Consider the following 25,059-nt stretch of genomic DNA (forward strand, 5'->3'; position numbering starts at 1 on the left):
AAGAGCCGAGAGAAATGACTATCATTCAATTCCGAAATAAGCGTGTCCGGCGTGAGAGGCTGCACTGTACGACAGGAGAAGTAAGGGGTGCTGGGTTTGAGTTCAAATCCTGGCCTCGCCTTCTACCAGCTGGACCAGCATCGGCACCAGCTGGGAGCCCCACCCCAGACCTACTGAGTCAGCACCTGCATTGTCACACGGTCCCCAGGGGATTCGCTGCATGTCAGTCACTCTGAACCTGTGTTCCTTCAACTGTACAATGGTGGGGCGCGGCGATGGTTATAATGTAACCTACCTCACAGGGCGGATACGAAATCAAATGAACTGATAGATGGAAAGTGCCTTAAACCGCGCCTTACACATCGTAGGCCTTCGGTCAACGTTTGCGATCACTACTTTCACCTGAGTCTCAGTTTCCTCTGTTGGAAAAGGGAATTGCAATAGCCTCTACCACACGGTGTTATGAAAAGAAAAATCAGATTAAATGAGATAATGATAATAACAGCAGCACTGCTGCATGCCAGTCGTTGTTCTGTGAGCGCTACGTATATTAAAGCCTCACACCAACCCAGTGAGCAGGGTTCCCCTGTTATCTCCATTTTGCAGATGAGGAAGCTGAGGCCCAGGGCAGGAAAGCGGCTGGCCCGAGATGTGGGTGAAGAGCTGCGCTGGCGGTAAAGCTCCACAGAAAGGGGAGTTATTGCTCTCGGGTGGCTGAGGAGGAAACGGGCTTTCTGTGTCACTCTCCAGAAAGACACACTCCATAGCTATGTCGGACCCTGGAGTTCATTGCTGTGGCTCTCCTGTGACAGCCTCACTCGGGTTGTCAGGAAGTGGAGGATACAGAGTGAAATGGTGAGCAAAAGTGAGCGGGGTCAGCTTGCATCGTCAGATCTAAGGTCACACCTCCTCTCGAGAGAGAGATGGGAAATAAGGGGCCCCAAGCCATCTGGGGAAGCTCTTCACTGAGGTACCTCCAAGAGGCAGCCTCTCAGGGGATGCAAACAGGCAACCACCCAGCTCATTCGACCCTGGCAGCCCCGCGTGGCTACTCTGGCCACGGTGACTCGGGCAACCTGGCCGTGGCCACCATCAGCACTTGGAGAGTCTCCCCCAGGGACAGCTGTCTGCAGGCTGCCTATATACAAGGTAAGGCCAGCTGAAGCAAGGATGAAAAAAGTGGCCTCCCCTTGCGAGTGTGAGGATGCTCTGTTGGATTTAGGGCAAATCTGGGTGGGTGTAGTAGAGAATTTATCAGGTGCCTGGTCTTTGGAGTCAAAGAACCTTAAGTTTGTAGGCAACCCCATTGCTTATTAGCTGCAGGAGCTTCCTCACCTGTAAAATGGGGGTAATCAGACCCACCCCAGTGGAGACATTCTGAGAACCAAATGAAATAAGGCGTGTGGAAGGTCTGCCACAGGGTTCTGGCTTCTAGCAGGGGCTCCAAAAAGGTTACTTTCCTTGTCTAGCCTCCATGCCCTGCCCTGCTCCTGTGCTTGCTGCTCCTTCCCCTTGGAAGGCCATCATCACATTCCTTTCTATCAAACTCCTAGCCATCCTTCAAAACCCAGTTCAATTGCCACTGCCTCGGCAAAGGCTTTCTGATCTGCCCATAGTTCAGACCCACCACTTCCTCCTCAGTACTTCCACGACAGATTACAGAGGGACTATGAGGCACACAGCAGAGCCACCTGGGCCTAAGAGATGAGGATCAGGGAAGGCTTCCTGGAAGAAGAGGCCTTCAAGCTGAAACTCTAAGGAGGGGTAGGCAAAGAGCAGTAGGAAGAGCATTCCAGGCAGAGGCAACTGTGTGTGCAAAGGCCAAAAAGTCTGGTGGATTTGAGGAGTTGTGTCCTAGGCAAGGGACCTTCTCTGACTGCCCCCCACCCGCTAGCTAAAATAACACCTGTCATTCCCCATCCTCATCCTGCATGGATTTTCATCACCACCAGAGAATTACACTACATATTTGTTTATTGCTCGTGCCCCCAACTGGAATTCTAAGTCCATAAGGACAGGTTCCTTACCTTCCTCATTCACCTCTGTATCTTTCTCATGCCTCATTATTACTTCTGGTTTAACAACAGCTAGATTCTGAGCTCCAAGAAGACAAGGACCTGGCCATCTGGTTCACTATTAAATTCCCAGCATCCGGCACCATGCCAGGTATACCATAGGAACTTAGTAAATATTTGTGGTCAAATAAATAGTGCTCATGGGAGGTATTCAATTTGCTGAATGGATAAGTGCAGGAATGGAAGAGTGAATGCAGGCACTCACGGATATGTATGTACACAGACACATACACATAAGTGGACAAATGAACAAACAAATGAATGGATTCATTAATGCATGAATGCAGCATCCTCACATTCATATAATCAAAGCCCAGAGGCCCGTACCCTGAGCTGCCCTTCTTGGTCTTGTTAAGCCTCGGGGTTTCCATCTTGACTCAGCCCTGGCCATTCAAAGCTGCTCTTCTTATCCACAGCAGCAGGCACTTCCATTGTCATCAGGGGCAGCGGGCCATTTCCCCTATGTCCCTCTACTCTGAGCCCTGGGAGCTCACCAAATTCCCAGCCCTCTTTGTGGAGGTCTGCTGACCCTGGGGCCTGGCCCTCTTCTCATTGTCAGGCACTTTTACAGGAGCTGTCTATGGGAATTGTCAGCATTCCATTCTCCCAGAGAGTGGGATGTGAATCTGGCCCATTTTTATTAATTGCAAATTAATGCTGTGCCGGGTGTCTATTTTGGTAGACATGCTTCTCCGCAAAGTACGGAATGCAACCCAAAGAAGCGCATTGCTCTCATTCTTTCTGCCGACCGTGTGAATATTTTTAGAAGCCACACCCTCACGCGGTGGCCAGAAAAATAATTCCCAGTGCCAGATGTGCTCTTTGCAAATCGACATCAGGCAGGGAAGGGGAGAGGAACAAGAGCCATGGCTCACACCAGAACTGCAGCGACAAGTTTCAGCCAGTAGCATGTTTATAGGCTTTCTGGGCAACAGCCCTCCACCCTCGAAATACGCAACATGGACCCACAGTTTGAGAAGCCCCTCACTGCTCATACTCTGCTGGCTGGTAACAGACCTTCAGGGTCAGTGGTCCCCTGGTGCAGACACTGATGACATGGACTCTCCTGAGCATGGAGGCCAGCTTGTGGCCATGTGTCTGCCTGCCTTTGCTACGAGTGCCCTTTCTAAATATGTTTCCAGCAAAATGCTGAGTCAGGAAGAGTTGAGCATATGCAGCCGGAAGACAGATCAACAGCAGCTGAAACACATTTTCAAAAACCTTGGAAGTGGGTGTGAGATGATATAAAGAGAATCTGCCTGGAAGTCAAACATGTGAGTTCTAATCCTGGCTGTCATCCCTTCACTCCAAAATCGAACAGCTCAGAGTACCGACTTACTGCGTGTGACAAGCATTGTGCCGCATTCCAAGGAAACAAAGACACAATGACGTACTGATTCATTGTGTACGACCTTGGGCAGGCACATCACTCAGACTTTCTGGGTCATAATCATTAAAACAAGGGGTTGGAAAATGACCCTCAAGGTTCTTTCAAGCTCTAGGATTCTCAGATCCTCGTAGGATTCCTTGAACAAACAGAAGGAACGAACAGCGTCAGAGAAAGGGGAGGTTTGGGTGTGTGTGTGCATGTGTGTGTGTGTGTGTTGTGTGTGCGTGTGTGTGTGTGTTGTGTGTGTGTGTGTGTGTGTGTTTTACCTTGGTAAACGCCAGGAGTAGACATTCTTAAGGATTAAGAATCCTAAGGAAAAAGCACCCAAACCTTACTTTTTATAATGTTCCATGTATCTGTTATTTCCCTACCTAACGGTTAGGGACCCTGGGATGAAGGACTGGTCCTGGGAGCTGGGAGGCCCCCATCATTGCCCTTTTGCTTTATGCAAATGAGCCGTTCTCCCAGGCTCCTGCCCATTGTTCCCCGCACAATTGCCTTCAGAATGGTGACCATTCTTCTCCTCCATCGGGGAATTCTATGACTCCGTAGGAAGCTATGTGCCTTATCACTTCTGGGACTACATCATGGGACCATGAGGTCAAGCCGTACCACAGAACCCGATCCCCAAGCGAGAGGCTCACATTCCAGGCCTTGTAAAGACCACATTTCGTTTTGAGAGTTCGGGGGCAGGTGGCAGGAAGACTCTGCAGAGAAAGTTACCAGGGTGGATGATACAAACCCTTAGAATGGGCCCCTCAGACCAGAACCCAATTCTCTAGCCGTGGCCTGACCACCGCGCCCCAGCACCTTCAGAGAGCTCACTTCCTGTTCAATTCCCTCCCCAACGGCCAGCCTTGTCAGCTGGGGCCTTGGATATTAATAGGTAGGTGCTAAGTGCTTTGATGACATATTGTCTAAAATCCTCACGTTTGTCACTGACTGTCCAGGACGGGGCACAGGGCCTGACACATAGTAACGACTCAGCAAATACTCATTTAAAAATGAACAGATAAACAACAATCCCCAAAGAAAGGGGCTGGCATCCTTACTAGACAGATGAGGAAACTGAGGCTTAGATATGTGAATACGTAATCTGAAACACTGCCGTTAGTGAGGGGCAGGGTTGCACTTCAAACCCAGGCCATGCAACTCCAAAGCCACTGCTCTTAACCTTGACTCACTGCACAGTGCTCAGATAAAGCTAAAGGCAGAGCATCTTGTTCAGTCCTCAAAACAAGCCCGTGGGCATTACCCTCTCCCCATTTTATGGCTGAGGAAACAGGTTAAGTGGCTCTCCCGATGTCAAACAGCTAGTAACCCACACAGCATGGAATTTTCTAACTCTGCAGCCACTGCTCCTTCTGGAATAATCCAACCACTTTGCCGGAAATGGAGAGACCCTGAGATTTCACTTCCTGTTCCTAGAAAGACTAATTTGACCGAGTGCTTCCTCCTTACTCTGTGGCTACAGAGAAATATGTGATCACGGTCAACCACTCACAAAAAACAAGAGGTCACCCGGATGTGGCTTCCAGGGGCCTCTCAAAGGACGATGGTGACTAATGGTTGCCACCATGATCTGCAACCAGAATCCAAACACCAAAGCAACTCCAACCGTCCCAGCAAGGAAACAGCCTCCCCATGATGCACTCCCTCAACAGAGAGCAACAACAACAAAAAAAGGGGATGATGCCAGGTCACTCCCATGCTTGGTCCAGGGACCAGGGATGAGGCACTAACGTCACCAGCGGCCAAGGAGAGGGACCCCTGGTGCTGGGAGTACTAAGGCCATTTCATAATGAAACCCATGCGGCAAGCTCCAGTTTATTTTGAAACCGTATTTGCTTACTTTGCAGCCATGATCAAAAGGCCATTCGGAGTGCTCTGCAGGAGGCACTTGAACCCTGTCGGCCAGAAGAGCTTTCTCTAGCTCCGTCAGCAGCCCACAATAATACTCCCCGTGAAAGTCAACCCCATCACTTGCTGGCATGTTCTTTCCCCAAAGCCACCACCGCCACCATTTCAGTCGGCTTCCCAGTTCCACAGCTGGGGGGGGTGAGGGGGCGGTGGGGAGGAGTTGGAAGGGAGAAGTAGAAGACAGGGGGTGGAAGTGACAGAGAAGTGGCAGAGACAGATAATAAATTGCGGGCCTGCGGGCAAATTCCAGCAGAATGGTTCAAACTTGGGCTCAGTGGGTCAGAGAGACATGGGTTCAAACCCCAACTCCACTACCTACCACTGTGTTATCTCAGGAAAGTTACTTAACGTCTCTGTGCCTCAGTTTCCCTATCTGTGAAATGATGTAAATAACAGTATCTATCTGATGATTGCTGTGAAGATTGAATTTAAGTGATATCGGGCAAAGATGCTATGAAATACAAATGCACTAGGTTATTGTTGTAAGTATTTTGATGGTGCTAATTATAGACTATGAGCTTCCCGAGGACAGGGACTGCATTCTAGTCAACTTTTAGGACAATGTCTGGCATGTAGTTGGAGATCGATAAATGCTTGTTGAATGAATTCAACCACTGGAACTAAACTGAGGGCTCAAACCCAGTGATTCTCCCCACCCGCCTGCCGGGAAGGAAGTGGCCGCCTTATTCGTAGGCTGCAGCCTGGAGCAGAGTTTAAGCCTTCAACCAGCTGTAATCCCCAGGTCTGGCATATCAATCAATGAGGCAAGAGCTTTACCTTAATATTACAGTTGTCATCGAGCAGTATATTTTCCAGCTTCAAGTCCCGGTGGACCACACCATTCTGAAATGAGAAGACAGGCAGGGAATTGAATGGGAGCAGTTGGGATGAGAGAGAAAGTGGGAGAGGGGGAGGAAGGAGGAGAGTGAGCAAAGGAAAATCTTTGACAGATTAAAGAAATGCGCCAGCGCGCCGGTGGTCTTCACCCCCATCCTACAGGGCCTCTCTCACTGTCATGAAGCTCCCTGCCAGCGACCAGCACAGCACCAGCGACAGGAGAGCATTAGTCACTTGCTGTGTGGTTAAGGGAAAAATGACAGGAATCCATTCTCCCCCAGAGCCTGTAAAACAGCGGGGGGATTCTTTGTCGGAATGTAATTCCACTGTGTGAAAGCCATATAGTCCCAGGCAGTGGCAAACATTGTCTGTCTGTGATGCGATTCCCAGGGAAGCAGCAGATTTCTCTGCTGGGGACTCAGAATGTGGGGCTCACAGACCTTGCTTGTCTGCCTGTCTACCTGTCTCCCCAGTGCCTGGCTCAATCTGTTCTGACCCAGGAAACCATGCAGATCTGTCCTGAGGGTAACAGAAGCATTCCCAAGGGTTATTTCCTAAGCAGCTGGGAGGGAAGGTTCCTCTCTGCTGGTCAGGACTCAGTGTGGAGTGAAGGGTGAAGGTGGGAGAGGCCACTGAGACCAAAGCAAGCCGCCGCCATACTGCGGGACCTTTCCATTCAAGCAAATGCTGGCAAAGCTGGCAGATGAGCCCAGTGACAAGCAGACAGCCAGCTGAATGGTGAAAAGAAGTCCTTAACCAATAGGCTGTTGGTCTATACAGCAGTAACAACTGTCCTGCGCAATTCTTTTTAAAACCCAATGATCTTTTAAGGGGATGGGTGAGCGGGGGAAGAGGAACTGAAAGAACCAGCTATTGGGGCTGGAAGGACGTTTTTAACATCATTCAGCATAAAGGACCTTGGCAATTGAAGCTGCCCTTTCAAGAAAACCAACTGGCTAGGAATTCTTTGTCTTTCATTCAGGATTTCTTTAGTTCAGAATCTGCATGTTCACAGCTGGTACTTTATTGCTTATTTTCCTTTCTATTTGACAGTTCCTAGTATCTCTAAAAACACTGACTGGAGAGGTGAAAACATGTATTTCTACCACTCTTTCTAACCCAAACCTTCAGGGATTCAGAAATGCACAAAACAGGGCTCCTGGAGGAAAGATACGGCATGCAAGGTAGCTGATTTTGTTTAATTTTAAATATTGGGAGTAGTTTGGTTTACACTGTTGCATTCCCAGTTTTCATAAGATGGAATGAGCCTACTAAAGCCCCATTCATACAAAATCCAAGTTTCACACACTTCAAATAATGAAAACAGGATCTGTGGTGCTTTATGATGACACCTGATGATAAAATACAAAACACTGTACGATCTGAATCATCAGTGCCTTTTGAGTCAGCAGAGAGAAGTTAAATAATGTCCACGTGGGTTAAGGGTTTTAGACTGTAAGTAATTAGAAGATGATCATTCCAGAGTCGTTCTCAATTAACCAGAATATTTAACAAACCAGAAAGCCCCGTGTTGCAATCATTCAAATGAAGAAGCTGACTCTATTTTGGATGGCATGTTGGATTCAAGTCACTACTGTCCTCAAAGTGAAGGACTGTTCCAGGTGTGACAGTTCTGGGGAAAAGTATGAATGGGATGGAAATCAGGACTAAAATGATAAATAATAATTGGCTGAAGTATGACTTGGAACTATCTGTGTACTTCATTCCCTTCTCCAGAGACCAAGGGTAGCTAAACTGGCTGGATTAAGAGCACATCCCATTAGTTGTGTAGCAATAAAATTGTACATGTGTGTATGTAACCTCTGTGGATATAACCTGTGCAAGGAAAAGAAACCAGGGCATAGAAAGGTTCGGAACCTATGGCCCGCTAATTGCACTTCTGGAATTTCTCTTAAGTAAATTATTCAAATGAGAGAAAAAAGGTTAATGTATAAAGATGTCAATCGCTATTTCTAATAACCAGAAATTAGAACCAGCCTAAGTGTCCAACAATCACAATAATTCCAGAGACTTTTTAGTAACATAGGAAAATGTTTAGATTAAAATCCTAAGTGAAAAAGCAAGACAGAAATGTAAAAATACATGCAATGTGTACCACATTGATTGCATGTGGATTGCACCCTGGAAGGGAGAAAGGTCACTGGTGTAAAACTGGCGAAATCCGAGTAAAATCTGGAGTTTTGTTAATAGCAATAAATGAATGTGGGTGTCTCCATGTTAGCAAGTGTACTACAGTCCTGTAAGATGTTAGCATTAGAGTAAACCGAGTGAGAGGTGCATGGGAACTCTCTGTACTACCTTGGAAACTCTGCTGTAAATCTAAAATGATGCAAAATTAAAAATTTAAATGAAAAATAAATGTGAGGAGTAGGGGGAAGAAGATTGGAAAACAACAAACAAAAATGTCAATAGTGGGTTATCCCTGGATTCTGGGTGATGGTGATTTTCTTCTTTCTGGTTTATGAATTCTCCATCCATACTACTATGAACAGATGTCACCTTCATAATATGAACAGAATCACGTGGTGCCGTGAAAACCGTCTGTGGCCAAAGCCGTGGCGGGGCCAGCCGTACCTTGTGACAATAGTGCACGGCGGAGACGATCTGCCGGAAGAAGTGTCTGGTCTCCCTCTCGCTAAGGCGCCGCCGCTCGCTGATGTAGTCGTACAGCTCCCCTTTGCTGGCGTACTCCATGATGATCACAATCTTATCTTTGTTCTCGAACACTGCGGGAGGAACGGCGATACACAAACACCCTGTTTAACTGACAAGCTCACTAATGACTACAGACCGTGCGAGAGGGGACAACAGAGATGTCGCTGGACAAACAAATCAGTCCACAGCGTCACAAGGAGATGGGCAAGTTTCCCAGGCAGGTGGACGATGACATCATCGCTGCTGTTACTGGACTTGCGTCTGTAATATTACGGGGAATGTGCCTCTCTCTTCTGAGGACCCCACTGCTCCCTTTACCAGGTTCATTTCTCACAAGAACCTCCCACCAGAACTGCCTCCCTGTAGATGGGGAACAACAAACACGACTACCATTTATTAACCATTTGATACGGACCAGCTACCCAGACCCCAAAACGGGTGGCAAAACTTGTCCTCTCTTTGCTGAAAACCTTCCAGACTTTCCATCTCACTCAAAATAAAACCCGAAGTTCCAAATGTGGCCACCAGGTCCTACATGTCCTATGGACCCCTTTTAGCCCTATTACATATCTAGTCTGTGCATTTATTCTGTCTACCTCACTAGAATCTAAATGAGGGTTGGTTTATTTCATTCACTGATGTATCCCCAGCGCTCAATGCCTTTTGGCAAAGGGGCTCAATTAATATTTATTAAATGAGGGAATTCAAAACTTCATAAATGCATTCTGGACCATTATACTAAATAACTACATGGCACTAAATGCTTCTCTCTCCCCAAACCTGATATTCTCTAGCAGTAATGCTCAAACTCTGCTCGACTGAGTCCTAGGAGTTCCAGGCAGATGCCTGGGGGTAGGTCAGGGGAGATCATGAAGGACAGGCTCTAGGTCCTCAGCTCCACCTCAGCCAAAGCCACTCCACTGCTATCTGCTTTACAGTTGGGGCTTTCACATAAGACATCCTTTGAGCAAAGACAAAATAATAATTGTGTTGAAATCCATCCTTCCAAGGGATGTGGTATAAAAACATTGGTAGGGTACCCAAGACCCTCCTTCCCTGAAGGACCCCTGCCTACCTCCCTCCATCTCCTCGGCTTCTACCACTGCCTGTCAGGCCCCCTATGCCCACCGATGCCAGACTGTTCACTGTTTCTCCCAATCACACACAAACACACTGCTGTTTCCCACCTCCATGCTCTGCCCTCTGCCTTTACTCCCACCTGTCTTACCTGCCAGGGACACTCCAACTCATCAGTCAAGGATGAACTCAAATCTGATGCCTATGTTGCCTCCCTTCTACCTCTCATAATGGATACTTGCAACACAGCACTTTCGAACTGTGTGGATATATTTGCTGATTTACATATTTATTTCCTCTGCCGGGACTTTGAGCCTGGACTTGGAAAGGTAAAAACTGTAGTTTTGGAATCAGACGCTCCTAAGTAGATTCCTAGACCTCCCTCTTACTTGCTGTGTGACTCTGGGGGAGTTGCTTACCCTCTCTGTGCCTCACACTTTAGTCAATGGTAAAATGTGAATAATATCAATAAGTACTTCCTAGAATTGTTGGGAGGGTTTTTTGGTATCAGGTGTGTTAAATGCTTAAAACAAGGCTTGTACTTATGGCAGACACTCAATAATGTTAGTTATTACTGTTGTTATCACTACTATGGGACCCCAGGGCCTAGCACTGAGCCAGACGCACTCGATGAACTGGAACGTGCTCCCAGCCTGGGTCCCCTGTCCTCCCATACCTTGTCACTGGCTGCTAGAAGCTCAGGCTCCTCCAGTTCCTTTTTGGCTCCTTCAAGTCCAGCCAAACCTCTCTGATAAAACGAAGGGAGAAGGAGGAGGGCAGGGAGGAGGAGGAGAGGGAACAGCCAGATAAACATTGGCTGCTCCTGCATCTGCTGGCCTCGGTGTGCCCTGCAGCTTTGGCTCTTGCCAGGGATTTCAGCCTGTTGTGCGCTTTTCATTAACAATAAACTTTGGAAACTGGAAAAGCTGCCTCAAGATGCATGGCTCAGCCTCTAAAAATGATAGAGTGATAGGCCCTGGAGAGGGCAGTGGGTTTTCTAATTTTAAAAACCAGTGGGGGCAGGGAGGAGGAGGAAGAGGGAAAGAAAGTACTTTGACAGGGAAATAAACAGGGAGCCTCACACCCCCAAAGAGTCTGATGCATCCTTGAAGGAGGTCAAAGCCACTGGCGCCTTCAGTGACCATCAGAAGGTGTGGGTCACTGGCTGCACGCAGACAAAAGGACTGTTTCAGTGACCAGATGTATCCCTTTCCAACCGGCTAACTTGGTATTAAGGAGATATAAACACAATTCAGTTCGACACAGTTCAATATGTCAAATGTTTTACTAAACAGCCTCCATCAGTAAGCCCTTCTGGTCTTACCTCTAAAATAGAGCCTGATCCTGTCCACCTGTCTCACGTCCCCGGCCACCCCCTTCTGAATGATCTCCCCTCTGTTCACTCTTGCCTCTTTGCTGACTGCATTTGGAGAGGGGGCTGGGGAACAGCTCCCAATGCATGTTTCATGGAACACTAGTCCCACAAGACACTCTGGAGGAAAAGAAGGGTTCCGTGGTAAAACATAGGTAAAATAGTTGGAAAATGCTAATACTTGATCATCCCTTGGAGAACCTAGTTTCTTTAACTCTGAGTTTTGCAGGGCGATTTGGCCACTACAGTACTCCTACTGAACTAACTGGGAGCCAGTTTGGGAAACAACGGATGAACGAGGCGATAGCCTCACTGTTGCTGGTAGGGCTGGTGGGCAGCCGGGCGAGAGAACTGTCCACGGGGCCAGGCCTGGCTCTGAGATCCCACCCCCAGCCCTGCAGCAGGAAGCAGCTGGAGTCAGGGTCAAGGCCCTGATTGCAGCCACATTAGCTAAATGCAAACAACATTTCTAGACTTGGGGCATCAGTGATTCATCCAAGAGGCCAGGTGGTATTATACATGAAGCTTCCTGAGCCCTTCCTAATAAGAGCAGCATTTACTGAGGGCCTACTATGTGCAGGCACTGTACCCATGGCATTTTGCACGAATTATTTGATATGGCTTTGGTCCTATGAGTATCTCTGTTCTACAGATGAGAAAGCCCGGGTACAGCAAGGTTAATAATGGCCACGGCCACAAAGCAAGCTCAAGGCCTGGGCCCACGGTCTGATGGCACCCTCCACCCTCTTAGCCGCTATACTTCTATCCATATACATCAGCCCTCTGAACCTCAGTCTCTTCATCAGTCGAATGAGGCTAACAGCTTCCTCACACGGTAATGGGGGATTCAGTGAGCTTATGGGCCTAGCACCCTGAGCACGGTGCCCTGGCCGCTGCTCAATCAATGGGAGCTATTCTCATAATTACTTCATCTACCTCTTAGGCAGCTCTGGCAAACAAAACCCTAAGACTTTCCTCTCCCGGCCGGCATCACTCTTTAAAACATGCTGTGGCTCCGCAGAATCACAGGATTTTCGAGCAGGAAGAACCTTAGAGATCAGCTATTATTTTTCCAGAATAGCCCAGGATTTATAATGTATAACAGCAAGGCCTTGGGAATTCGTCCTGAAGAATGACCGGTTTCCGCACCCCTGGCCCACGACTCCTTGCCCGCGGTGAGGTCCCTATCCGCCAGGTGACAGGAACACTCTCAGCCATTCTTCTGGCAAAAAGGGCTGCTTCCCTTGGGCACTTTTACAACTGGTTATTTATAAGCCCAGAAATCTTGTCTGTGTTTTTGTTATTAGTCACTAAGCAAAAGCTTATTTTCCACCAGTAGGGAAGGGTTTCCTTTCTGAAAAATGAAAGCCTGTGTCTCTTGGCCAGACAGTTCTACCCAGAAGCCCTGTGGCTCCATAATGGTAGGGCAAACTATGGCCCTTGACATGCCAAGCCTACAAGGAAAATTAAACCCCTGAATAGAAACTGAGCTCAACTTGAGTCAGCCCACAGCGGAGGGGCCAGGTCCATGTGGTGCAGACCCAGGTTTCTAGAAGAGCCACAGAAACTTTACAAAGCACCCATGACATGCACGGCGCTGGGGATATTGGAAGAAATCTTTACCAGGGTGAGAAGGGGAGGAAAGGTCAGCCCGGCAAAAGGAGCAACCTGAGTGAAGCGGGGACAGGAGCGCCGAGAGCAGGACCACCAGAGTGGACAGGTGCCAGGGACTAAGACAAGAGAAAGAAGCAACGGACTATGAAGGAAACACAGAGGCCTTGAACGCCCACAAGGAGCCTGACAGACACACAGCCAAACATCGCCAAGAACAACAGACATATGGAACAAGGGACAGGGTAGCATCCAGGATCCTGGACCCATGAAAGAGTGCGGGGCTCACATCATCCCAAGAGCCTCCCCAGACAGTGATCTCTCCTCTCCTAGAAGGCTGATTCATAATCACCATAGTTCACACTTACTGAGCGATTACCGCATGCCATGGATTGTCACATCCAATACTAACCATCCTATGAGACATTAATATCACCCCTACTTCATAAATAGAGGACCAGCGCTCAGATCTAGAAACAATGTGGCCAGCGCCCCGCACGTCCTCTTCGGTCACTAACCATCTCCCCAAGGATACGTATATAAGCCAATATCATAGATTAGTTTTGGATTTTGAGTTTTCTAAAAATGGAATCATGCAGCATACAGTATATTCTTTTGAGTCTGGCTTCATTCGTTCAACATTATATTTGTAAGAATAATCCATGCCGTTCCATGTAGTCAAAGATCGTCCATCCTCGTTGCTGTAGAGTACTCCAATTTGTGAGTGTGTCATGCTTACTTATCCATTCTACTGGTGAGAGACATCTGGGCTGTTTCCAGGTGAGGGTCATTATGAATCATGCTGCTATGAACATTCTTGTGTGTGTCTTTTGATGGTCCTCTGTATGCATGTCTGTTGGGCAGATAACCAGTAAGGATCTGATCCCAAATGTGGGTGACTTGAAAGCTTATATTCTTGCCATGACCCCCCACCACTTTCCTCCATCACAGGTTTACTCTCCTTGCCTAATACTCAGTAAAGATTCTTCTTCATTAAGGAGAACCAACATCACTACCTTTCCTGACAATGCTTGTTTATCAGCCTATCTGAAGCATTTATCTGAACATTTTGCTATGTGTTAAAGGAGATACAAATGTAGCATAAGACGGTCTTTGTTCTCAAGGAGTTGCTATCTAGTTGTATAAAACTAGTACTTATAAAATAAATCAAATGCTAACCTGTGGGATACAGACTTTAAGTCCCCAGATGAGCAGCGAGAACGATGGGTGAGGCAGCCTGAGTGGGCCAGAGGAGATTCCTAGAGAAAACAGGCGTGGAACTGAACCATCAAAAACACCCTGGGTTCTGTTTGCACAAGCTGGTTTTACCATTGTCTCGGCACATCCTAAAATATCCAGACTCTCTCCTTTTTCTTCTACTGTTCCGCAGGAGGGCCTTCTTCCCGGATACCAACTTGAATTATTCTTCTTGTTTTCTGTTTATTTTCCATTTCAGGGGAGACTGGGAATTGGCTGCTATAGTAACAGCTACTTCTCCCAATTAATTCTGAATTTCATCAGATGTTCAGTTTGACAGTCCAGTTCTGCCTTCTGATTGTCTGGCTTTCACCACCACGCTAATTACCCAACTCCTAACCATTCCCTCCCTTGGGGTTAGTAACACAACTTGTATAACTTGAGAAAATGCATATGATAAAAACAGTGGCCTGGCCTGGGAGAGACGCCAATGAGTGAGGAGATCTTTGGGATTTCAACCATCCACTGTGTCGTTTAGAGCCAAATATGAGGCCATTTAGGAAGAAAATGGGCTTGGGGAGGGAGAGGGTGAGAATCAATTAACAGGACGTTCCATGAGAAGCAGGTTATAAAAAATGGAGGCTCTCTTTCTGCTTAACATGTAACCTCGAGAGAAGAAGACTCATCTGTTGGTTTTAAGTGAAAGGCCAAGAGCCTAGAATGGACCAGTCTGAGTTCTCTTCATGCCTTTGCCTTCCATCGACTCCATCTCCTAAATCAGTTCCAGGATGCTGCCCTTCGCTCCATGGCAGGGCCTCCTCACATTAGCAGCATTTTTATTACTTTCCTAAGCCCTCAGATAGAAGTACCATTCCACTCCTCAGGGTACTCTTTTATTAAAGTTCAGGAAGATCCTCCCAGAAAGTCATTTTCTTTTTCATTTCAGAGATGGAGTGATCTTTCCTTGGCAGGAATTGTCTGCAGCCTAATTGGGTCATTTAGTCAATATAAGATTCATACTTTAAGAGTTCCCTCCCCAGAACGAAATTTCAGGCACCTCATGGGCTCAGACCTTCATAAAATGGTCCTCTAATCCCTTGAGTCTGAAAGCCCAGGGCAGTGAGAGTGAGAAAATTAACCTAGACTGGCAGCTCTCCCATCATCAGTGAGTTGGTCAGAGTTGACTAATGTGCTCCCTGGTTTGGACAATGAAAGGCTCTTTAGTTCACTCATTGTCTTTTCTTAAACCAAAACTCTTTCTGGATGTCGGCTGGCATGCCCAAGGAGAACCAGAGTCAAGCAGGCCACCCACCGCCAGCAGTGGACTCCACAGAAGGCAGACGAAATGAAAGAAAGTGTGTAAGCTGCCCGAGGAAGAGCAGATGTAAAAGGCTGGCCAAGTACCATTTATTAGTGCTCTCTGGGGAGACCAATAGCAAATACTAGGAGGGCAGGGGACATGACCAGGATAGAGGGGCTGTGTGGGAGAAGGAATCAGGGCACCATGTAGGACCAACCATTGTACTCCACCCTCCTCCACAGTGAACTTCTGGAAAAAAAGCATGCTCCCCCAATTTGCACAGTGAAGGGATAGAAATCCCACCCTCTGTGAAAACAGCCTTAGTCTCCCTCTCCTGAAAATCCCCACAGGTGGCTTTGTTATATGGTTTCATCCCACCCTTATCACTTAGGGTGGAAAAGACAAACCTGTGGTCATCACACCTCTGGTTCTAGCCACTGCTTGACCCTGAGGTATGGCTCAGGACTATCCTGTCAACCCTAAATTCTAGTCTGCTTCGTTGGGCAACAGACTGCAGAGCTTAAGAGCTTGACTCCCGAAGCCTGGCTACCTGGGTGCAAATCCAGGTCCTGCCATTTATCCATCTGAGTGACCTTGGCAAGTTACTTAACCTTTCTGTTGCCTCAGTTTCTTCATCTGTTAAAATGAAGCTTCTATCCTCATTGTGAGGATTACCCCAGCACGCAGCAGTAAGCAGACATGTAAGTGTCAGCTGTTATTATTAGGCAGCAAATCTTAGTTTAAGAAAGAAGAACAAACGAAGACATGCCTGGATCAAATCCAGGATTATTATGGATCTGCATTGGCAGAATCCACACTTGAGATTGCATTTGTGCCCTTGAGGGATGGGAGAGGGGTAGGAGAACAGAGGAAAGAGTGAACTAACACTCAAAAGACATCAAAGGACTCCGCGAGCCTGGTTCTCTTAACTGCGGTCCATTCTGCAGTCCCCAGTGGTGTTCCAAAGCACAGATGTCAATCTTGGAGCCGTACCTACCAGATGAACCCATTGTCAGAAGTCACTGGAGGGGGCGGGCACAAATTCCCAAATCAAAAAAACCTCAAACTCTGCAAGTTAGAAGTTATAGTTCATCTAGCCCAATCCCCCTTTCAATATCCACATCTCCTCTGTAGGGTATGGTCATTGTAGAGACCCCCCCTTCTACACTCCACGAGCCTTCCTAATTTGCAGCCTCGGCAAATTAACAGAGCCATCCCAGTTCATTTCAAAAGACCCTAAGTTACACGGCAATACAGTTCCTTTTTTTTTTTTTCTTTAAAAATTAGCTTCAAGTACAAGTGGTGTTATTTGAGGCACTAGAAAATACTGAATTCCAGGAAACCCAAGAGGGTGAGGCAGGACAGCCAGGGAGTAGCATTCGTGTTGGGTTGTTTTATTTCTAATCTCCAGCCTCTAGAAAAATGACTTGGGTGTAATCAAATGAAAACAATGAAAATAATACACTTGAAGGTCAAATAGCTAACTTCATAGGAAACTCATTAGAAACGTGACTGGACAGATTCACAGCCGAAGAGCTTGTTTGCCTGATTATAAGTGAAGAAAACTCTGGAGCTGTGTGATTAACAGGAGTGGGTCCTTCATTTGGATGCAGTCTGAAGAGACTTCATGTGGAACTTGTGAATCTGACAGCAGAGGGAGTGCGTTAAAATGCTCAGCAATTCGCCATGGGTTCAGAAGAGTAAACACAAGCATAATACACCACTTTGCCAAGTTCAACAAACTGTTTCATGGGGCTCTGAGTCCCTGATGAGGGCAGCAACCAAATGGCTGAGGAAGGAAACCCAAGCCCAAAGGTATCGCCCACGGCTCACTGGTGACAGCTGCCAGACACATGTTCTGCTCTGGAATCCACTGATGACAAATGATCGGACCAAGACAAGTTTCTAGAGCAGGGCTCACTTCCTCCTGGTTGGAGGATCAAGCCCATCTTTCTCAGACTGGCCAATTAAATTGAAATCCCTAGGGGCGAGGCCCAGGCATCAGCATTTCTTCTTGCAAACGCCCCATGAGATTCTAATGTGCATCCAGATTCAGAATCAGTGAAATGGACAATCTGGCCTCAACCTTCTCTGCTACCACCTCCCAACAGAAGTTTCTATTCCAGCCAGAAAGGACCTCTCAGATCTCTAACTAACATCACATCAAGAATGATCAGTATGGTTTATTGAGCATGTACCTGGGACCAAGCTTAGCCATTTTATTCATTGTCTTAATCCTCACAATCTTATCTATAAAGTAGCTAGCTATTGACCCCATTTTATAGCTAAGGGAACCAAGCCTCAGAGAGGTTAAGTCACTACCCCAAGGTCACACAGTAGCAATTGGCAAAGCCACTGATTCATTCAAAGCTAAGCCCATTTGGACAATGCATACATATTCACCCTGCTAGCCCAGTACCTGGAATATAGGTGCTCAATACATCTTTGTAAAATGAATGACTGAATGAATGAATGATTAAGTAAGCAAATGAATAAGAACACGGGGTTGTATTAGTGACCCACAGACCTTGTTAGATCAAATCAGCTGTCCCTTGGCTTCAAAAGAGCCTAAATCAGGATTTGCCTGCTGCCTGAAAACCCTGGATCAAGTCACTTGAGCCAGAGAAGGAAAATGTTAACCGCTTCCATTGTAGGTATTTCCAAATCACTGATGCTTGCAACGAAGCTCTGCTTTAGTTTCTAACCTACTGAGCAGGGGTTTTTCTAATATGGTGCTTCTCAAACTTGAGTGCATCAGAGTCACCTGGAGGGCTGGTTATTACACAGAACATCAGGTCCACTTGCAGGGTTTCTGATTCAGATGGTCTGGGATGGGGTCCAGGAGAGGCTGACGCTGCCGGTCCTGGGTCACCCTCTGAGAATGGCGCTCAAGTGTATCATCTGGCAGTTTATCGGGATCCTGCCATCCTCAAGGGGTTCTCTTCCAGGGGCGGCAAAAGTTTCTCACTCCAGGACCTCTGCTGGGTTCTGTGGAAACATCTTGCACTGGCCCCACTGCCTCTGGCCACAGGTTGCAAGGGAGGAGAAGGCAGGAATGCCCGTCATCAGAGCCTGGATTTTTAAAGCAGTGATTTTCACCAAGAGGCAAGAACTAGATCCCCTTCCAGAAAGATCTATCGGAATCTCATAAGGCACAGGTAACTTAAAAAAGCATATTGTAATGTATACGTCTAAGAAGCTGGGAGGAGCTTTTAACTGATGGTAAACTCATCCAAAATGTCTCCACAGTAGGAGTTTGGAGAATTTAGTAGAATATAGACTCTTTTACGTCTTCTCATGGACAGCAGGCTTAAGGCTCATGGAGCCAGGGCATGAAACTCACACGATTATTAAAAGAAACACATTTGCTTGCTACTGTGTTTTTGAAGTTTGAGAGACTCTCCCAAAGGCAAGCGATCACAGCTGACAAATGCCAAATAGCCATCCTACTTTGTCCCAGAAAGCCAGGCTCACCCTTACCTAAGACAGGGGATGTGATGAAAAGGCTGGCCAGTCCGGCATATCACGATGTAAAAAAGGGCCGAGAGAGAAGATGTAATCTTGCAGGGCCAAGAAAAGAGATTTCCAGGCACAAAAAAAAACCAAGAGCATAAAGGTGAAGGCACCGGCCCAATCTCCCCCGCTCCCCACCTTTTTGCTTTTACATGCTGCACAGTGCTGTTTCCCTGAAGTGTTGTGCAGCAAGATGCTGGTTCGTGGTTTTGCAGATTGAGTCTCCTGGGCTTCCAAAGGGGAAACGGGGGTGAGACAATGTGCCTTTGATGTTTGAACTTGGGTCCTGAAATCAGAACCCCAGGCAAAAACCATTTTTATCTCTTCCATCCTAGGCAACCAAGTTGAAAGCTCCGGGGCACTTCCTTTTCAGCTGTTCTTTCCTTATTGTCAATTACCTCCCTGCTGAGAGAATGGAATTCCTTTGACTGAAAACAGGGGTCCATCCCAAGATGGTGCCAGAGATTTCTTCCTTCCTTTTCTCTCTTGATTAGGTTACCCTTATAGCATCACACGCTGGAAGGTGTATGTCTATCCTCTTTTATTTACTTAGCATTAGAAGCCAGTTATGGTTTGTGTGTTTACACAGAGTTGACAAATTTGAGGGTCAATCACCTTCACCTACGTGTCAATAGGAGAGTAACCCCAGGATCTGGTTTGAGAAAGAAACATTTAAAAGGAATTATTTTTGAGATCTGGTGAACAGCAGCACTGATCCAGTGAAGCTGCAGATTTTATGAGCCTGCAGGTACTGTGAATAATATACAAATAACTTACATTTCCATGAACTGCAGCTTAGAAAACACTTGACCTATGAATTTACTGGACTGGGGACCCAAGCTTCTTCCTAACATGTATGCAGAAATATTCTCTAAAATACCCACCAAGCTGGGATTTAATACTCTCACATATTTAAGACAGTAACCTCTATGAAGGCCAGGAATTATCTGTGTCACAGGGTTTAGGACAAGGCTTGCCCCCAATTAGGGGTCGCTGCAGATCACCAAATACCTGTTTATTATCAGCAGCACAAGCTTCAGAGTGTCACTAAGTTCAACTCTCAGATCCACCAGTTACTAGTAGTTGGTATAACCTTGGAAAATGCACTTAGCCACCAAGTTGAATTTTCCTTACCATAAAATAGGGATCTTAACAATTCATCTTTCATGGATATAAGGATTAAATGAGATCATACATACACATATCCTAGCACAGGGTAAACACTCGATACCTCCAAGCTATTATTAGTATTATTTTCAAGTGTCAATTTTAAAATGTTACTTCCCTCCTCAAAACCAGTGGCATCCCCCTACTCCTGGTGTAAAAAATCCACACTCTTTCCTTTAGCCAATGTGGTCAAAATCTGGCCCTCTCCAATTTCCTCTCTCCTGCCACCCTATTCAGTCCCTCAGGCTCAGAGGCCTTCTGTCACTTCTCACAACACAAGTTGCTTCCCTCCTCTGAGCGTCTACACATACTGTTCCCTCTGCCTGGAATGCCCAGGTCTTCGAAGGGCTCACTTCTCATTCCATTCAGGTCTCAGCTCAAAAGTCACTTATCTGTTCACTTGTCTATTCACTGAATTTCAGCTCCATAGCCCAGAGCCTGTCTCCTTCACCTTTGCATTCCTAGTACCTAGAACCGGGCCTGGGCACATAGTAGGCACTTAGTTTTCTTAATGAATGAATTATTCCTCTGGAACTAGTTATTTCAATATCACCTGATTGTACAGTCCAAAATGGTGCATTCCCCACATGAAACCCCAGAGGTCCTAAACGTACAGGGTTAGGGTGCATCATTGCTTTGTCAGGTTGCTGCTGTTATTGTTACTGCTACTGCTGCTTTTGCTAGGATGTGTGTGTGTGTGTGTGTGTGTGTGTGTGTGTGTGTTTTAAATCACAAAGGTCCTTGTTGAAGAAGAAATTGTCAAGTTCACTTAGCTAATGTCCAAACAGCCAATTAGATGCCTGGGCATTGATTTTTCACTCAGAAAAATTAACACATGTCTGCACTCAGCTAAGGCTCCTGATTGGCCCATCAAAGGACCAATCAGCTTCCAGGGAGAAGGTTTCACTTTGTGAGCTACAGAGGGACCAGGGTATTAACTCACAGACTCAGTTCCCACCACCATTGCTACCTCTGCACTGCCCCTGCCACACCCCAGGGTTGAAAAGGAGGGAAAAGGCCAGCCTGAGGGGGATGCCTGGGGCACAGTGGTGGGCTGCAGAGCCAGCAAAAGAAGACACAAGGTCAGAAATACAGGGATGAGGCCTGGCAGAGGGAAAAAACAAGTGGGGTAAGAAGACTTGTGTGCCAGGGCCACCAACTAGCCAGCATACCCAGTATTATAAGCTGAATAATCCCGGCCCCACTGCAAAAAAAAGCCAAAAAACAAACAAACAAAAAACCCTATGTTGAAGTCCTAACGCCTAGCTCCTCAGAATGCAATCCTATTTGGAGATAGTCTTTAAAGAAGTAATCAAGTTAAAATGAGGTCATTAGCGTGGGCCCTAAGCCAAAATGATTAGTGTCCTTCTAAGAAGGAAAAATTTAGACACAGACACATACAGATGTGAAGACACAGGGAGAAGATGGCAATCTACAAGCCAAGGAGAGAGGCCTTAGAAGAAACCAACTCTACTGACACCTTAGTCTTGGACTTTCAAGCCTCCAAATTCAAGAAAAAATAAATTTCTATTGTTTAAGCCACCCAGTCTGTGGCAGCAGCCCTGGCAAACAAACACACCCAGGGAGTCACGAACCTTCCAGAGCCTCAGTTTCCACAACTACGATGCTGTCCAGTATGGCAGCCACTAGCCAAATGTGGCCGTTGAGCTACTTGAAATGTGGCTAAAGTGTCTGAGGAGCTGAATTTTTATTTCAATTAATTTTAATATCCATCTGTAGCTAGTGGCTTAGACAACATAGTTACATACTTAATTTCAGAGGATTTACAGACCCCCTGTAGCTCACTCATGAAATACCCTGTCAATGGACCCCAGATTAAGAACTACTTAGGATGATTATGGGGTCTTCATAACAATGACCTTTTTGAGCTTACCAGTATATGTATCATCTCATTTAATCCTACTGACAAACCCTAGGAGGGGGTAGAATTGTTATCCCCATTTTATAGGTGCAGTCATTGAGGCACTGAAAGGCCCACCATCCTGCTCAAAGTCTCATGTCTGGAGTGAGAACTCAAGCTCTTCCTTGACTCCCTAAAACCAGTTCTAAGGGTTTTATGAATTGAAGCCCAAGCTCTCACCTGAGGCCTTGGTGAAAGTTATTTCACCCAAAGAACTTTAATTCATGCTGATACCCATCTTTAAAGTTACAAGCACGGGCTTCTCTTCTTGAAGCCTCCAGCAGGGGCTGGACTAAGGCCTTGACCTTGATAATAGGATGTTCTTCCACTGAGGTTCATCTCTGGCCTTTCCTTGGAAGGGGGACAGACTCCTGTTCCCCATTCAGCCTGAAGGATTCCCAAGTAAAGAAGTAGGCTTCTTGATGCCAGACTTCTGTGACCACAGACCATCTCCCAAATAAAGAACTGGAAACTTCATGCTGGATTAAAACTCTGCTTCCTGGTAAAGAAGCCTCCAGCTCTAGGCTAAGAAATCTCACAGAACTGCACACAGAGCACGTGACCCACACTGGTCCACACCATGCATGCTGGCCTTCAGGTTTCCATAGCAACCGGGCCACAAAGAGCAAAAACACTCCACATTTAATAAAATTCACTCTCATCCTGCATTTTGTATCTCAACTCACTTCTCACTTCTGGAAATTCCCCTCAATTACCAGGCATATTCAGATTTGTTTTATCAGACTGGAATCTTACTTTCGTCAATTCTTCCTCCAAAAAACTCCTTCAAGGCCCAGCTTGGATGCCATATATTTCCATGAAAACTTCTAAGCTTGGGCTTCCTTGGTCCCAGAATATATTGTTTACATATCTACGGCAGGTCCTGGGCAGGGCCTGGGACTCTGCATTTCTAACAATCCCAAGTTATGCTGATGCTGCTGGTCCAGGGACTGCAGTTTGAGACTCACTGCAAGAGATGTTTGTGGAATGAATAAGTGACTGAATAAATGCAAATTTCCCTTAAAAATCCTATCTCCAAGGGTCCCAAAAATGAGCTTTAGAAAAATCAAGATAAAGGATATTATCAGCATTTACTTCTACATGAGGAGCAAAAATAGAAATAGCAGGGGAAAAAAAGCATAGCAAAAACCAGCAGGGAACCAGAAGAAGGAAAACTGAAATATCAGAAAAACTTTAGGGTCACCATCTGGTTTCCTCTTAGCCCTTACTGTATAAGTTATGATAAACAGACCAGAAATTAAAAATAGGTTTATTTTTCTGACTCAACCATATATTAAAAAATATTCTACAGAAATGTTTTGATTCAGTAAATCCAAGACTAGGGATTTTTCATAAGAAAATAATCAGAAATGAATTTAAACATGATGTACAAGGAGAGTCTTTAAAGCCCTGTTTATAGTAACCAGAAACTTAAAACAATTTACATATTTGACAGAAGAAAATAGATCCAATAAATTATGGTATGTCCATAAATAGAACACTATAAAGCCGTTTAAAATGTCCTTATAGTGGAATATTTATTGATATAGGAAGAGATGCATGATATAAAAAATGAAAAAAAATCAAGCTAAAACCCAGTATAAACAGTATGATCTAACTCTGGATAAAAACCACATACAGATATAGAAAAGTAGATTAAAAATATAAATATGTATAAAGAGCCATTTATCAAACTGAGAGAGCAGAAATTATTTTTAAAATTTTAACAGCTGTATTTCAATCATTTCTGCAATAAACTCATGTTGCTTGTGTAATTTTTTTAAAGGATATTTTTTTAAATGATAGACTGGGACGTTTATACTCTCCATTTCTTCCCATGAGGAAGTAAAGAGTTGAAGCATGAGCACGATTATAAGCTTTTCCCCTCCCTGTCCTTCTACAAACACCAACAACTCGAACTGCATTTGCAAAGTATCTGTCACACCAACAGATCCCTCTTCTTTCTTGGCATTTCTTGGACCTGCTGGAAGTTAATTCCTAATTCAGAAAGGCTAACTTTGAATAACTCATGACACCCCCCCTGAAGCATCAGCTTTGGGGAATGACATTTACAATAGATCCACCGTTACTTGGCCACCCAGAAAATTGCCATTTTCCAGAAACCATGGCTGTCTCACATACTGGTTTTCAATAAGGTGGGTTGCTTAGCAACCACCAAGAAACTGGGAAGATAGAAGAAGGCACCAGCCAGAGCTATTTTATCACCAAAGTGCGCTGTGCTACATGTGTCTGGTTGCACTCAAGGTAACCAAATAAGAGATAACACCCAGCTATTTTTGCATCATGAGGAAAAATACTTGGCTCCTGCCCAGAAGGGCAATTACCGAAAATCTTGGCAGGCCCCATGGTATGAGAAATGATAACTGATACGGGGGTGAAAAAAAAAATCACTGACCTTCATAAATACTGATGATATGAGGATGGTTGAGGGATGACATGATCTCAATCTCTCGTCTGATGTGAACCATGTCTTGTTCATCCTTAATTTTGTCCTTACGAATGGATTTTATAGCAACCTATAAAGTCAGGAAATGAAATGTTACTCAGAGAACTAAACAGATGCAAATCAGCCATTGGGAGAGTTTGGAAAATAAATACAGATGTTACTTGTTGGCAGAACCGACAATAACCAAAACAAAGCTTCGAAATACCCCCGTCACATCTTTCATTTATAGCAAAAACACCCTTCTCCAGACAACAGAAAACATCAGGTTTTAACAGCCTGGGTTTGGGATGGTGGCTTTTTTTTTTTTTTTTTTCCACAAAGCAGAGGGCTGCTTCACGCGGCCAGATTCATTTACTCTAGGAATCCTGATCCTTTGAAAAAAGAAAAAAGGAGAGCTTGGTTTACAGGGTGTCGAGGACTAAACATGGAGAGGTGAAATTAGCATCACTCAGCCCCACCATGCAGCTGCCACAGTGATGGATAGAAAAGGCTTTATTACGTGGCCTGTCTCAAGGCCAGTTCTGCTCAAACCTTGG

The 25,059-nt window shown here is 45.9% G+C and overlaps 1 protein-coding gene across 2 annotated transcripts in view; it reads right to left on the reverse strand.

Moving 5' to 3' along the window:
• NUAK1 (NUAK family kinase 1) overlaps nt 1–24,810 on the reverse strand; it is a 38,605-nt gene extending 13,795 nt beyond the window's left edge. The window contains exons 1-3 of one of the 2 annotated variants that reach the window (XM_028490529.2): nt 24,473–24,810; nt 8,818–8,969; nt 6,163–6,228 (exon numbers count right to left, since the gene is read on the reverse strand). In XM_028490529.2, the coding sequence (XP_028346330.1) occupies nt 6,163–6,228; nt 8,818–8,969; nt 24,473–24,545 (291 nt within the window). In that variant the 5' untranslated portion in view covers nt 24,546–24,810. Of the gene's footprint in view, nt 1–6,162; nt 6,229–8,817; nt 8,970–24,472 lie in introns of those variants that run through there. The other variant, XM_055085281.1, reaches the window with a different exon arrangement.
• Nucleotides 24,811–25,059: the final 249 nt, after the last annotated feature.

Source organism: Physeter macrocephalus, chromosome 6 (genome assembly GCF_002837175.3).
Source record: "Physeter macrocephalus isolate SW-GA chromosome 6, ASM283717v5, whole genome shotgun sequence".
NCBI classification, from domain to species: domain Eukaryota; kingdom Metazoa; phylum Chordata; class Mammalia; order Artiodactyla; family Physeteridae; genus Physeter; species Physeter macrocephalus.